Consider the following 15,080-nt stretch of genomic DNA (forward strand, 5'->3'; position numbering starts at 1 on the left):
TTTGCCCCAAAACCTCCAAGATGGCTGCATCACCGCTAGCAGCGCAAGACACCAATGACAAATGGGGCTTCGGTGAAGACCCAGATAACATGGGACCCATGTCCAGTGCTGACCCCCTCGTCGACGACGCGCCTCTGGCAGCAGACGAAACGACTTCCGGGCAAATGGCCAGCGGCTCTGGTCATAAACGTACCTCCAGCGGTGACAACGGCGTTTTCTGGCAGCAAAACCGACTCCGGTCGCGAAAAGTTATCCAAGGTGCTTAGGTCTCCTCTTATTCTTGATGAATCCTCCACTAGCTTGGATCTCTACCGCCTGCGCAATGATCTTGTCTCCAGACTATGATACTGGGCGATTAGTTGGTTCTGCGACTAAGCGGCTTGCTACTCCTGTCCCTGGTCGCTAAACCCTCACGTCGAAATTTTGCGTGCAAATTCCTCTGTTCGCTGGTCTTGCCCTTGTCTTCTCGCTGTTCTGATTCGCTTCATTGTCTGGCCTCATGTTGAACACATTGTGCTGCACAGCCGAACAAAGTATACATTGGCGGTTTACCAGACCATACACGCCAAGAGGACCTTCAAAGTTGTTTTGGAAAGATTGGAAGGATCACACACATTGAATTGAAGTACGTTCTTTGATTCCGCTTGAGGAGTTGGTTTTTATTTAACGTCTGTCATGTAGAATTGGTTACGGTTTTGTCGTACGTTATCACTGCTTCCTAGTCGCTTGAGTGACCTCATGAAGACTCGGTGACAGGAATTTGACAGCCGCGAGGCTGCCGAAGAAAGTGTTGCTAAATACAACGAAGGTTATTTTATGGGTAACAAAATACGAGTGGAGCTTTCCCACGGTCGCGGACGCACTGCCAGGCGCTCTGATGATCCCGGCGCATGCTTCAGATGCGGTGAAATTGGTCATTGGGCCAGGTACGTAGTTGATGGTCTTGGTCATTTGTTGCTAATAGCTTTATAAATAGGGAATGCCCTCGTTTACAATCGTAAGTTTTTATCTTAACACCGCTGTCAAGACTACTTACTCTCAACCAGGCGTCCTCCTAGGGGTTCTTCTCACGAGGTGGGGTTGATTGAACGATTACCACCTAGGGATTATTTGCCTCCTAGAGACTTCGGTCCCCCGGCGCGATACCCTCCTCCACAGGATGCGAGGTATTATGATTATCCGCCGCCGCCTCCTGGCAGAGATTTACGGCGTCCCGTCTCGCCTATAAGGGAACAGAGAGATTATTTAATGGGGCCGCCTCTACGCACGCGCGATTATGATGATTTTAGAATGAGGGGACCTCCGCCGCCACCTCCTTCCCGGTATGATCGCCCATATGACAGGGATGCTCCACCGAGAGGCTATCCTCCACCAAGGGACTTTGACCGGTATGAAAGGCGTCCTCCGCCAGATGATAGGTACCCTCCCACGAATTCGAGGCCTAGGACACCTCCTGGTCCCCCTCCTCGCCGCGATGATTACGATAGACCGCTCCGGTATGGCCCGACTTCTTGTATTGTGGTTGAAGTCTCATTATCTCCAAGGGATTACATTCCTAGGCCACTTACACCACCCCCACGCCAATCGGACTACCCTCGTTCTCCCGAGCAGCCTCGCTATCGGTGAGTCCTTTATTACATTATGTTTTCATAATTCCTCATGTAGCCAGAAGTCGCCGCTCAATGAGTCCTCCACCCCGCTCTGCGCATTACGATGCCTATCCTGCCGCTAATGGATATTCTGGCGACAGGTCTGCTCCTGACAAGCGTGTCAGAGACTATCCCCCTCGCCGTGACGCCCCGGAAGTTGGCTATAGGAGAGCCTAATATGTTTTTTTTATCGGCAACTTTGTCTGTAGTTGAAATTATCTATGTCATGTCTTGCTTTGTATATCTTCTATATGCCTACGTGTATCTTTTTTTCTTGTTTGTTTGTTTCCGTTCGCCACTCCGCTTGCTTTATTTGCACACTGCCAGATACAAACTCATCTTGGCTTAGATTCTAATAGTGATGCTCATCGTTACTCTGCCATTAACCATTGCTCGCTGTAGTGGGAGGACCAGAAGCGTACCCTCCTTGTTAACCAGCGCGCTAAGGTCCAAGACGTTACCCTGTATATGCCTGTATATGACAAGCCTGAACTCAAGCTGCAAACAAAACTTGGAGATGTATGCAACTTTGTGTATGCTATTACATCTATTCGATGTGTTGGTGCTAAGTTATAACCAACTGGACCTGTCTGCACTAAGTTGAGGTATATATAGATTCTAATTGGCACCAACATTGTCGACAGTCGAAGGTCTTTAGGACCTCTCTAATCGAGAATCATAAAGTCCATATCTTTACTGCAGCATCGCGTCCGCCCGACACGAGGGTACCGGTCCATGTATCGTATGCGCTCGACGGGTTGCGTATGGCCGTTCGTGGAAAGAGACGAATGTTGCATACTCGTGCGATTGTAGATCTGCGGACAGAGAGTTAGCATCCAGCAATACTCACAAACAGCCAAAAGGTCCACCTTCACCCCATTTTCACCAGTAGCAGCAATAACTTTACGGGTGTCGAACTGCAGCGCGGTCACAGCATGATCATACTTGAGGGTTTCAAATGTGCCGCCTGTCCTGACGTCCCATATCTTAGGACACACTTTAGAACATCACTGACCCAAAGAAATCAACGTGCATACCCGTATTGATTTGTCGAGACTGCCGCTGGCAATATGCATCTCATCGAACTGAAGACAGGTCACTGGGCCGGTATGTCCCATTAACGTTCGGTGGGCCTGTCCCGTTCGCACTACAAACAGAACTTTCGCGTCAAATGCGGCAGAAGTGACAAGAGCAACTTACTGTCCCACATTCGTACCGCCCCGTCCCCGCTACCGCTCACGAGTCCATAACCCCAGAACTGGACCCCACCCACAAAATCTTCATACATGTCCCAACTACCGTCTGCTGAAGGAGGTGTAGGAACGGCGAAGTGCCCCGCAGAAGCAGCGGCACTTGGGAAAAGGTGATTTGGTATGCCATTACCTGATATAGTGGGCTGTGAATGGGAGATAGCCCATAGGATATCCATTGTCATGACACACTGTCCAGTCGCAAGGTCCCATTGACGAAGTGTCTTGTCCGATGCACCAGTGACCTGTATGCGCAGTGAGACGACACGGAGCTGAAGAACGAATGAAAGATCTTTACCAAACATTCATCCTCAAAGTAAAGTGCGGTGACAGCCTTACTGTGCCCTTCAAACAATCTGATGCACGGTCCAGTCTGGTCAGCCGTGCCTGCTTCGCTAGGTTCACTCGACCGAATTCCATTCGGCTTTTCGACGAGTTCCCCATCATAAGCGGTACCCTCATCCTCCTCCGCAACATCGGCAAGACCATCCCTTTCCCAGTCTTCATCTACCAGTCGAAGGTCCCAAAGGCGCACGCTGCCGTCCTCTGCGCCGGTCAAGCAAAGGTTATCCTCAACTTGTATGCACTTGACGGCACCGCGATGCCCACGCAATCGTCCGATTTCAGAGCCTGTCATCAAATCCCAAAGCCGTGGTTGGGAGTCTTCTTGTGATGCGCTCACAAGCGTTCCGTAAGGTTCGGAGAAGTCAAGAGCGGTGATTGGTGTGAGGTGGCTTTCTAGGGTCTGCAACCAATTAGACGGGGTTTCAGAGGATGAGATTGGATGCTGAACTCACCATGAATGCTACTCCTGGTGGGAGTTCGTCATGTTCTGACGGTAAGAACACGGGACCTTCAAGACATGGTAAATATATGCAATAGCCAAATTCGTAACAAGCGTACCTCTCCGCCGCCGTGAAGGGGCAACATGAGGTACCGGTGCGGTTTTGGTATTGTCACTCTGGCGGAAGGCAGCTTCCTCGAATTCTATTCGTTCCTGCACACCCCCGACTGTCTGCAAGTCAGCGAAGTTTCGTGTACACAATTCAATTGACTCTTACGCTCATCATCCAACTCCAACTCATCCTCGTGCAATTTTAAGAGGTCTTGTCCCAACCTCTCTCTTATTGAATCCAGTGCTTTGATTTTATTGTTAATTTCCACAATTTCACTGTTAATTAGGCTCTGCACCACGTTAGAAAGGTCGGGATGTGAGATAGAGAAACATACCCGTCGAACATGAAGATTCTCCTTGTCAAGTAGTATCTCCTGGGTCTGTCGCCGAAGTTCGTCCTTGCCAAGTGCCTTTGCTGCACTAAGGCTCTCCCTGCCTCGTCTCTTCCCCTTTCGTTTCCCTCGCTCATCAAGACGTGAAACCACCACCACATCTTCTTCACTTGCAATACTTCTCTCCTCTTCATCTTCCATCATCATCCCTCTCGCACTCATCCCTAGCTTTTTCAGCCCAATCCTCGGAGTCTCAACGTTCCGCATCTGTTTGCGCCGTGTCCGGTTTTTCTCCGAACTCGGAACAGTGGCATTGAACCCGCGAAGTAAGCTCACGTCAGACGCAATACCCTCCGTTTCTGGAATCTCAGCGTCCAAGAGCTCATCCGTTGCCTCGACGATTTGGAGGTCTCGTGATGTGATGCGGCGGGTACCGAGGGTCAGACGCATTGGAGCGCGTCCGAGGGTTGCAAAGTCCAGCCGGGATCCTCCAGGAGCTGAGGCACCAAGAGAACCTCGCGAACGTGAAGACACCGTCGCCGCTGCGTTCATCATACGGGGAGTCATTATTACCGGGGCGACTGGAAAGAATATATTAAATGATTGAGATGAATAGTGCCGGGTGTTGCTCACGGTCTGTAAGAATACGCGAGGTGTCTTTCTTCTTGTTATTGAAGGGCGCAAAGAGGGTTTTGGACACCAAGTCCATCTTACTGTGGACTGTGGACGGTTCCGGGTCCAACGCTGCACGGGTAATGTCTGGCCGGTCGGCTGACTTTCCCTTAAACTTTGAGGACATCTAGTCGCATTCCGCACGAAAGCGAAAGAAGGGGGAACTGAGTACTGTGGATACTTATGCGAAGGAGAGCAAATTGCAAGCTTTCTGGTTCTGAATATCTCAGCTGCCGCGACGCCTTGGCTGAAATTCACACGCTCGACAGCATTCAAAAGTCTACTTCAGGCACATATAGTATACAACAGAAGTAGTGCTTGTAGTCTATAATTAAAATATTGATACAAGCTGTGTCGAGTAGCATGCGTCGTACACTAATTTTTCTGTCGACCTCAAGACCAATGAAAGTCAAGGATGAGATCAAAGCCGTACGGATTAAGGTCAAATTCAAGTGGTCGACGAAGGGGTGGCGGCGGCGACGTCGTCGGGGACGGCTTGGAGTTGGTCGTTGTCGTTGTCGACGGTTCCGTATCTGTGATGGATGCTGTGGCTTGAGCCTCGGTTCTACCGAACATTGAACGAAGCGCTGATAATGTGGACTTCTGAGAGGGTATGACGTGTACGCTATCATTTGCCGAGAAATGCGTCTCTTCAGGTGATAATGTTTCTTCTTCGGCGTTTGGTAGCTCCTCTACTCCGGCGAGTTTCTCCGTACGATCCTTCATCTGCTGCACCATATCTGCAGCCAATTTCTCCACACTTTCCCTCTCCCATTTCTGCATATCGTATGATTCGAAAATCCCCGAAGTAAAATCGCACCAGCATCTGTCATTGACACGAATTATTGGTGGAGTGTATTCATGCAGGTCGAAATTGGGTGGTAAGGTTGTTTCTAATGCGTCATAAAAGGTGGTGATAGTGGAGGACCATGGAATTGAAAGGCGCGTCTCCAGTGGGAATGACTGCCAATAACATGATGACAGGAAGAGAGCTCCGAGAAGTACAATGCAGTAGAAGCTATGAACATGTCAGCATCACCTGGACGCACTCATAACACAGTACCTTACCATGGTTTCGCGTGCAAAGCTAATGAAAACAGGAACAGCACCAAAAAGTATGGTTGAGCAGTTGGGAGAGGCAAAAGTAACAGCGGTAGGAACCACCTTGTGCACCTGGTAAACATATAAATCACAATTAATGAGACATTCTTGTTTTGCTTCAGTGACTCACCACATGAACGGTAATTTCTGACTTGTACTTATGTACAAATACACGCTGGTAAATGTGTGATTGTATGGAAAGCCAGACAGCCGCGCTGCCTTAGTCAGTGTCACGCGTCCGTAATAGGTAAGAGGACTTCGTGCACCGAGTCAGCAAATTTGCACCAGACCTTGGTTCGGTTTTGAGCAAATTTTCCAGTATTCCAGGATTCGGAACATTGTTCAACCCATACTGCTGAGATCTGCTTCGAGTCTCCATCATTTGATTGATGATTTTCCTATGATGACTCGCGCTCACTTGCTGTCGGTCAGAGCGCTGATAATCGCCACGGCCCACCACCACCACTACTACTAGTATGTGCGTGACCTCCTGCATGGTGACTTGCTTTTCATCTTTACATAAGTGTTTGGTGGCTCCTAGACGTAACTCTGCTGCTGAACTTCTCCATGAGCCTTTTGCTCAGTCGAGCAAACGCGCGCGCGCTATTCCTCGCGTGCCAAACTCTCCGAGACAGACCAGACTGAATTGCAGTTGTCCTGTTGTCTCGCCCCTATTCCAATTTCCTTACAAATGCTTGTTTTCTTGAGGGGCTTTCTTGCCTTCCGTCGTTGTTCACCTCATCACATGGCCGCGTCCTCGTCTTCTGCTCTGTCTTCGCCATTGGCTTTGGTCCCTCCTGTCTTGTTGGTATAATGGATCAGCAACTCCCAGGCGATGCTGTGTCCGTTGTATCTAAGCCTGCTTCGCATGAACGAGTTTCGCGTTGACCTCTCTATTGATATCTCCGTCCAGTTGCCCGGGTCTTGCTGCGGCAATCGAAAGCATGTTCCGCCCCGCATCAACACAAAACAGGTGCGCACGCAAACTACACATATCAGAATGATATGGCTCGGTCTGCCACTTTCAATTCTCCCACCTTTAGCTTCCGAATCTTCCTCGGTCGCTTTGGAAGAGCCAACGACCGAAGGAGTGTTCATCGATGAGACTCCAGCGAGGCTGGGGAGGTTACATCATCTGCTATCTGCCTGACCGTCAGACTCACTCTGTCCTTAGCTTGTGCCGTGCATTCTTCTGACCTCCAGCTCCATCAATGTTTCATTTGGTGGTGAATCCCGACAGTTTTGGTTAGTCCGTCGAGAATCTAGGTTTGCACGTACACATCTCAGGGATATACCTAATGTTTCTGAGACGATCCGCACGAGGCATGAAGGTGAATTATATTTCATGGACAGACTATCACATAAAAAGCAGGTTTCAGCGCAATGACTGGGCCTAGTTAAGACAGTCTGAGGATCTTTACATGCAAAAATGTTGTCAGCAGGTTTCGAACCGACTGCAAGAGAAACAGATTTTGATTCTGTTGAGGTAACCACTTGGTTAAGAACAATTAAGATGAGCCTCCGAGGAATCTGTCCATGAGTGAATGACAAAGTGTGTTCTGATAGAAAAAAACCTTGTCTTCGGCAGGTTGCGAGCTTGCGCAAGTCCGACACAAATATATTTCGATTATGTTGTAGTAACCACTTTGGCCAGGCGAAGTTGAAATGAACCGCCGAGGAATTGTCCATCAGTGAATCTTCGAGGCGTGTTCTGAGAGAGAAAAACCTCGCCAGCAGGTTTTGAACCTGCACTGGTACAGTCCAAGAGACAGATTTCGATTCTGTGATAAGTGACCACTTTGGCCAAGGCAAAGTTGAGATGAACCTCTGAGGAACTGTCCATCAGTGAATCTTCAAGGCGTGTTCGGATAGAAAAAACCTCGTCGGCAGGTTTTGAACCTGCACTGGTAGTGCGAGGCCAAGAGGCAGACTTGGATTCCGTTGCAGTAACCACTTTGGCCAGGGCGAAGTTGAGATGAGCCTCTCAGGAACTGTCCATCAGTGAATCTTCAAGGCGTGTTCGGAAGGAAAAAAAAATCATTGGCAGGTTTTGGACCTGCACTGGTACAGTCCAAGAGACAAATTTTGATTATGTTGCAGTAACCACTTCAGTCAGGGCGAAGTTGCTCCGTGGAATTGGGCGTGTTCCGATAGAAAAAACACCCTGTTGTTCCGCAGGTTTCGAACCTGCGTAGTCCAAGAGAAACGGATTTTGATTCCGTTGTGGTAACCACTTTGGCGAGGACGAAGTTGAGATGAACCTCCGAGGAACTGTCCATGAGTGAATCTTCAAGGCGTGTTCCGATAGAAAAAAACCCTATTGGTAGGCAGGTTTCGAACCTGCGTAGTCCAAGAGAAACGGATTTTGATTCCGTTGTGCTAACCACTTGGGCCAGGACGCTTCCTGGCCAAGTTTAGGAAGAGTTGTCCATGTCGACAGGTTTCGAATCCGCACCACAAAAGAGCAGATTTCTAATCTGTTCTGGTGCCAAACGGTTAGCTATTTCTACTCAAGATAGGCCTTGAAAAATCCATCCATGAGTGAATGTTCAAGGCGTGGTAAAAGGAAAAGGTTGTTTGTCCTGTCACGTTTGGCTTAGCTGCTAATAGTACTGGTCAAGATTATCAGACTCATTCGGTTACGAGTCGAAAAGCATCATGCATTGACAGTAGAATCACATGGGATTAGGATTAGCAATCACTTACCAAAAATGAAATAAAAACTAGTTTGCGTTTAATTCGATGGACACATGGACAAAACATGCCAGGAATAAGCAAGTCGGGGCTAGCACCGGCGCCGTCACAATATGACACTGTAACTGCAGGACAAAAAGCCGGACAGCCGCGCTATACTATGCATGAACCTACAGGTTGTCGATCGCATGAATCTCTTTAGAGGTGTACGGAGTCCTCAACTTGTGACTACCATATTTGGCCCATGTCACGGGTGGTAACAAAGCGCGGCTCTCCGGCTTTCCATAGACTGGTGACGAATTCCTCCGACGTCACAACTCGTCACAACAAGGTACTGACTAGTCTTACGCAATGATCAATCCAGATCTCAAGGTATCGATATCAATATAAGGTCATAAAAATTAATGTTACAGCGAGTAGATGTGTGTGCTCTAAGTGCAAATGGCACTAAGTAGTCTCCCGTAGTCAGAACTTGAAAGAAGGAAGTCAGTTGTCACTTCTTGTTCAAGACGTGGCTCGAGATGCGGGATCATAGTGCTGTTCCTCGCTCGAAACTAGCCCGAATCTCTGAGGTATATTTATCGTAGTATCGTGCAATCTGTTACTCGTTAGCTCATATTTTCAAGGATATAAACAAATGCAATGACGTACCTTTTTGTTGAACACCCGATTCCGCTCATTGATATAAGTAATATCGCCTTCATCCTCATTGAGTCTCTTCCGGGAGAATTTGCCTTTCTTGTCGATACTACAGTACGATGTCAGTGCCGCAAGGGAAACCACGGAGTTCAACAACTTACTCTCTGTTGATCTTGCCAACCACTCTATCAATGGCATCTTCAGTAGGCTTGTTGTCAGCATAAAGCAGAGTATTGGCATCTCGGTAGAAGCTCTCTGCAGCCATCCGTTGTTCAGCAGATGGGACAACCTAGAAATATACAAGCTCAGTAATACGATAGAATGAAAGGGTCGGCAGCATTGTCGGACCTGACCGCCTGAAGGATCAAAGGCTGTGAGAGCAGATGAATTACTCCCAGAATTGGCAAGCGAACCAGGCGCCAACCCCAGTACAACCTCTTTCTGTCGACTGTATGCAGCAAGGTCTGGTTTAATTAGGTCGAGATCCTTCTTATAGCGCCGTCGAGCCGCGTGAGCATCGTCTACACAAGACTTGAGCATGAGTGACATGATGTAAGGAAGACCAAAAACACCGCACCATGAAACTCGTAGTCTGCTCTTCGTGCTTTCCTCGCTTTCTTCTTTTCCCAATTATCATTCTCTTCTATCGTCCATTCCCAATTCTTCTGCCGTTCCACGTCCTCCCCCCGATCCTCGGCTTCAGCTTGTGTGCGCAACACCTCCGCAAGTTTCCGCTGACGTTCTAGCCGTGCAGCATCTCTCACCGTCATCTTTGCTCTAGCAGACTCCTCAATGAGGGAAGCACGATTGGCTTTCGTAGATGAACGCTGTGGTAGAGTGAACGATAAGTACGAGGCAAGCAGGACTACTCACCATCTTGGCTCTCAGCTGCTCCAATTTTGCTTTTCTTTCATCCATCGTCATCGTGACTTCCTCCGCTGCCTTCTCTTCGCCATCTAATGAAGACATTTGTTAACCTGCCCAGCCCCCAAATGTCCACCTGTGACCTTTTGAGATCGTCTTCATGTTGGTTGTGGAATGTGGAAGGCGAACTCACGTGACCTTGTGTGGCTACGTTTGCCGATCTGATTCTGGCCTCGCATATTACTTGAGAAAACTAGTTGTTTCTTCGTCTTCCCCGTGATTCGAAGGCAACGTTTTTCATCTCTTGCTCAAATTTACAACCATCCAAGACGCGATGACAACTCATCCTGAAGTTCTATGGGCTCAACGTAGCAGTGATTCTGTCGCTGACAAGGTGTGTCTTGATTTTCATCTTTGATCGTTCCTGTGCTGATGATCCACTCCGCGATTGCGCGCCAGAACATCGTTTGGTTGACCGTGAACGTGCCAGACATTGACGAGAAAAGTCTCCAATATGAACTGACGTCTACCGAGATTTCTTTCAAAGCAACGTCGACAACGTAAGTCAGCGCTCTATTTAACCCTTTAGATTTGTGGCTCTAACACTATCTACCGACATCAGCGACAAGAAAGCATATGCGTTCTCGCTCCCGCTATTTGATGAAGTAGACACAGAAGTATGTTTCTTTATCATACTATCAAGTACGCGTCATTGATCGTCTCTTAGGCATCTCTGAGCAAATTGAGCTCGCGGTCTTTCGCGGTGGTGTTACGAAAGAAGGCTCTCAAGGCTGAGTACTGGCCACGACTAACAAAGGAAAAGATGAAGCTGCCATTTGTCAAGACTGATTTCAGCAAATGGGTCGATGAAGACGAGCAAGATGGCGCCCCTTTGGAAGAAGATATCGGCGGCATGGGAGACATGGGTGGTATGGGCGGCATGGGAGACATGGGCATGGGCGGTATGGGTGGCATGGGAGGTATGGGTGGTATGGGTGGCATGGGCGGTATGGGTGGTATGGGCGGTATGGACTTCAGCAAGGTGGGTCACACCTAAAAACATCTATATCATACTTACTGATCATAACAATCGTCAGATGATGGCTTCCATGGGCGGAGCTGCAGGTGCCGGCCCATCGGGAGATGAGCCCGCTGACTCTGATTCTGATGATGATGGCCCACCCGCTCTCGAGGATGCTGAACCCAGTGCATGACCGATAGAGTAGCCCCTAAAAACAGAAAACCTGTACGCTGTAGATGCGATCCCGTTGATTGTTATTGCCAATGAATCTGCTTATTGCACTATCATTCTTTGCAAATCCAATGGGACTAAGTAGGTTAACGTGTGCGCGGGAAGAACATTGTGTAGTACCAGAGACGTCCATATCAATGTTAGGTCGAACTCGATAGAGCAATCGGTGAAGAATTCATTTCTGTGCACTATTGACTATCGTGTCAAGCTCAAGATCAACCTGGCTTATGCTTCGTGCTACGTGTGTTTGAGTGGCGTGGCCCTTTAATAGATACACCACAAAGCGATCGTTCGCGTCTCTTCTAGTGGCAAGTGCGTGACTTATCAACCAATGTATATATATATATCGTAGTCTACTTACATTATCATAATATTAATAATAATATGCATAAACATAATTGCGTGTTGCTTTTCCCCAACACAGCTCATAAAAAATTAACCTGTACTTCATAACAGCGCACCGAGCGTTGACCATAACAAGTGTTTCATGAACTTCGTTTCCCAAAAATAGCTCATGATGTTGTATTGCTGCACCATTACTGTGTGTTTTCTAACTTGTCTTGTCTTCGAGTCGTTCCAAGTACTCACTGGCACTACTTCTGGGCAGTGCCGATGCGCGAGTAGCCTTCGACCGGCCATCGCATAAGTGGCGTTGTACAACTTGTACATATGAACAGAATCTTTCGGGGAGCTACTGTCAGATATGACGTGTATGCCACGTCTCTAGGCTGGAGCGTTGCACTTGGGATCGAGACTCCATGGTGCAGCACAGGCCATGTACGTGTTTCTTTGTGGCGCGTTTTTTACACTGATATCAGTATCGTTATGGAGCTATTATAGTCTGAGAGTACATGTTCGTTCAGCCCAAACACCAAAAGAGATTACCATGTCATGCCCGAGGTATCAACTTCGTACAACGTTACCACGAATTTTTTGCAAACTCCATCTCATATTGGGCGAAATACAATCTGAAGACCACCTGCAGTGGATTTCGGAGGGGAATTCATTCTACAGGAAATTTTCATCGGTTGTTGGTGTCTTACGAACGCCTTTGGATGGAACATACATGAAATTTACGAGACTGCCGCATATCATATGGCTAAGTTGGAGGCCGACCCATTGATCTCATTTATTCCTCAGTGGCATTTCAGTACCTCCGATGTTCCAAAGGCTTTCCTCTCTATGCTCCTCATTACACCGCGCAATGTAGAAACATCCTCTGTGACACTGGCATTGCATTCCTCAACTTCGCCGTTAGAAAACGTCGGAGATATTCCAAGCATTACTGTCGTCTACAGGAAGTCGCACCCATGTTCTAGCAGCAGACCGTGACGGCTGGTTCGGGCAAGGGCGCTGGCAGCTTAGCTGATGCCGTCGTATCTTGTACTGTCCAAGTTAGAGTCAACAGACCTGCGAGTGTAAGACTGGCCGTCGACTATATAACGGGCAGCTTCCGATAGCTATCCCATACATGCAACCGCTATGGATACTGCTTGCAAGCTCGGGAGTCTTTTGGCATGTTGCTGATTATGTAAACAAAAGTTGACCATGATGTGATTGAAATGATGACCCTAACGCCACAGGGGCTCCGGAGGAGACTATCTCCGAGAACTCCGTCATACTAAAACGGGTCGGGGCGATTGACGTCATGGTCATTCTGCCCGCACATCCGCGTTTATATTGGCATCGCATCGTATAAGTCGAAACTTGGCAAGAGCTAGTTGTCCACGGAACATCCCTTGTTTAGTGCCCACTCCATTTCTTAATTGTTCATCATCACTCTTGCTGATAGGTATGTCTGATATCTCCTAATTTTTCACATTTCTCACCTCCCGAGTCACTGGCAGTATCAAATTGTCAATCATGGATCAAGTTCACATAAATTTTATGGATTTCCCTGCCGAATTACTGTTGAACTTCCTTGGTCACCTAGACGTATACGATCTGGTCCGAGCACGCAAAGTAAGGACGATTTTTTGTGCCTAAATTACTAATACTAAAGCGTCTCCAGATATGTAGCAACATTCGACAACTCATTGACTCTTCCTCTGAGCTGCAATACTTGATTGATGTTCGATACTTCAATGCGATTCCGGCCTCGTTGCCTGACTGCAACATCGCCGTTGCAACACGTCGCCAATTGCTTCAAAAAAGCGAAACTGCATGGCAAAAAGCCGAATACTCTCAAAGAAATTCCATCCCAATGTCTTACTCTCCCGACAACTACCGTTGGTCGTGCGGCATTCTTGGAATTCCAGCTAAATCTCTCGAACAGATAAAGTTTGTCCAGCCCGCGCTATCGAATAGTGACATCCACACCACGAACTTGCGACAACGCAGCTGCAAGATTGACAGCACAGCATTCGAGGGTTATAGTTTTTCGCCCGCACAGGATCTTGTGGCTATCCTTTCCAGAGCAGCCCGTGGGTGAGTGCTTTCTTGCATCTGTTGATGGCCTATATTGACGGCAACAGAGAGAGCCATGCATACGACGTCACTTTCAGATCACTTTCAGAGGACAAAGTTCATCCTGAAGCTGCATTCCCCCTCGTGAAAGCACTGGACAATCAAATTGATTCAGAGCTCTTCAACTCCCCCTACACGCAAACTATGATCTTCGGAGACTATTATGGCTTGTTCTGCAAATATGCTCACAAAGCGGGTGGTGGGGTGGTCGATTTTTTGCAAATTTGGAACTGGAAGTCCAAGGATACTTTTCAGGTGAGTCAAAGTCTTCTGTTTTTGCTGTGACTTAGGACCGAGCTGGACTTGCAGTGCCTCGAAATTTTTGACGTGGATTGCGAAACGATGAATTTCAGTTTTCTAACGAACGATAGGTTTCTTGTCGCCAGTGCGAGGGAACTAATGTTGTTTTCCCTTGACATTGTTGATTCGGTCAATGCGATCCGGTTCATTGCCAAATTCTCCTTCCCTGCATTGCGGGACCCCTTTGTTTTTCACTACATCACCTTCAATCCAATTCCATTCCATGCTAGCACTCATAACCAGCTCATCGCTATCAATATGTGCATGTCGGCGCCCACGACCACCAAATCCCCTTATTTCACTTTCTATATCGAGCGGAACACTGTCTTGGAACTCGAATCTATCTACATTAGCCGTTATGGAGAAGCAACCCGGGATTCTCCTAATCTACCTTGGTCCGCCTGGGGCTCAAAGTACACCCGATTCTTCAAGAACTCCTACAGCTCTTGCATACACCGCATCTTTGGATTCCGTACTGCGGAATTGATCGGCGACCTCGTCTCTCGTGAAGGGGAGCTACAGCCGCGACCATTACGCATCCGCGACTTTAACCCACATAGGGTGATGGACTTCAAGGCTGGCAACACAATTGAATCACATCAACGACTTGTTGAAGGTGAGACACCAAATTCGGCCCTTTTCCTGGAACCACTAGGACATGGTCTCCCATATCTCGAGACGACTTCTCAGGAAAAGTTCCTTGCGAGTGATATGACTATGGATGCAAACAGGATAATGTTGTTATCACTCGAAGTTGTGAGTTTTCATCGGATACTGATTGTGGATATGGCACTTATAAAAACGCAGGGAGAAATGCATAATGTTTCACAGAGCATCGAAATGCTTGATTTCGAGTAATCATTTACTACACCGAAACTTTACATACTTCAATATTTTAATATATTTGATTGAGCCATACTCAGTGGATTCCGTCGGAGATGCGTTTCGTGTTATCATCACATCAAC

General features: G+C 47.9%; 7 protein-coding genes across 7 annotated transcripts; 4 read left to right on the forward strand and 3 right to left on the reverse strand.

Moving 5' to 3' along the window:
- Positions 1-20: 20 nt before the first annotated feature.
- Positions 21-1,826, forward strand: DFJ58DRAFT_743333 (uncharacterized protein; the record flags this gene model as incomplete). Its single annotated transcript, XM_041387256.1, has 8 exons — positions 21-248; positions 525-625; positions 682-700; positions 757-926; positions 977-997; positions 1,047-1,496; positions 1,545-1,622; positions 1,673-1,826. 8 exons carry the CDS (start codon positions 21-23, stop codon positions 1,824-1,826), a joined length of 1,221 nt encoding a protein of 406 aa, XP_041247472.1.
- A 309-nt stretch (positions 1,827-2,135) lies between these two features.
- DFJ58DRAFT_167393 (WD40-repeat-containing domain protein) lies at positions 2,136-5,034 on the reverse strand. The gene is made up of 10 exons (XM_041378991.1): positions 4,760-5,034; positions 4,130-4,707; positions 3,961-4,084; positions 3,803-3,910; positions 3,697-3,752; positions 3,198-3,644; positions 2,850-3,144; positions 2,687-2,796; positions 2,519-2,635; positions 2,136-2,464 (listed from the first exon to the last, which is right to left on the reverse strand). Exons 1-10 carry the CDS (start codon positions 4,923-4,925, stop codon positions 2,315-2,317), a joined length of 2,151 nt encoding a protein of 716 aa, XP_041247473.1. The 5' UTR covers positions 4,926-5,034; the 3' UTR covers positions 2,136-2,314.
- A 12-nt stretch (positions 5,035-5,046) lies between these two features.
- Positions 5,047-6,105, reverse strand: DFJ58DRAFT_679953 (uncharacterized protein). The gene is made up of 3 exons (XM_041383191.1): positions 6,030-6,105; positions 5,867-5,971; positions 5,047-5,816 (listed from the first exon to the last, which is right to left on the reverse strand). Exons 1-3 carry the CDS (start codon positions 6,032-6,034, stop codon positions 5,192-5,194), a joined length of 735 nt encoding a protein of 244 aa, XP_041247474.1. The 5' UTR covers positions 6,035-6,105; the 3' UTR covers positions 5,047-5,191.
- A 2,855-nt stretch (positions 6,106-8,960) lies between these two features.
- On the reverse strand, positions 8,961-10,282 carry DFJ58DRAFT_771476 (SYF2 splicing factor-domain-containing protein). Its single transcript, XM_041389149.1, has 6 exons — positions 10,106-10,282; positions 9,810-10,059; positions 9,581-9,753; positions 9,394-9,521; positions 9,245-9,341; positions 8,961-9,191 (listed from the first exon to the last, which is right to left on the reverse strand). The coding sequence occupies exons 1-6, from the start codon at positions 10,199-10,201 to the stop codon at positions 9,123-9,125; spliced, it is 813 nt and encodes a 270-aa protein (XP_041247475.1). The 5' UTR covers positions 10,202-10,282; the 3' UTR covers positions 8,961-9,122.
- Positions 10,283-10,366: 84 nt separating this feature from the next.
- On the forward strand, positions 10,367-11,404 carry DFJ58DRAFT_771477 (HSP20-like chaperone). Its single transcript, XM_041389150.1, has 5 exons — positions 10,367-10,490; positions 10,556-10,656; positions 10,719-10,773; positions 10,824-11,138; positions 11,194-11,404. Exons 1-5 carry the CDS (start codon positions 10,431-10,433, stop codon positions 11,308-11,310), a joined length of 648 nt encoding a protein of 215 aa, XP_041247476.1. The 5' UTR covers positions 10,367-10,430; the 3' UTR covers positions 11,311-11,404.
- Positions 11,405-11,741: 337 nt separating this feature from the next.
- DFJ58DRAFT_771480 (uncharacterized protein) lies at positions 11,742-12,687 on the forward strand. Its single transcript, XM_041389151.1, has 2 exons — positions 11,742-11,889; positions 11,956-12,687. Exon 2 carries the CDS (start codon positions 12,124-12,126, stop codon positions 12,469-12,471), a length of 348 nt encoding a protein of 115 aa, XP_041247477.1. The 5' UTR covers positions 11,742-11,889; positions 11,956-12,123; the 3' UTR covers positions 12,472-12,687.
- Positions 12,688-12,869: 182 nt separating this feature from the next.
- On the forward strand, positions 12,870-15,079 carry DFJ58DRAFT_167491 (uncharacterized protein). Its single transcript, XM_041378993.1, has 6 exons — positions 12,870-13,140; positions 13,196-13,310; positions 13,360-13,775; positions 13,823-14,069; positions 14,124-14,870; positions 14,922-15,079. Exons 2-6 carry the CDS (start codon positions 13,212-13,214, stop codon positions 14,970-14,972), a joined length of 1,560 nt encoding a protein of 519 aa, XP_041247478.1. The 5' UTR covers positions 12,870-13,140; positions 13,196-13,211; the 3' UTR covers positions 14,973-15,079.
- Position 15,080: the final 1 nt, after the last annotated feature.

Source organism: Suillus subalutaceus (genome assembly GCF_016647625.1).
Source record: "Suillus subalutaceus strain FC151 chromosome Unknown DFJ58scaffold_19, whole genome shotgun sequence".
NCBI lineage: Eukaryota > Fungi > Basidiomycota > Agaricomycetes > Boletales > Suillaceae > Suillus > Suillus subalutaceus.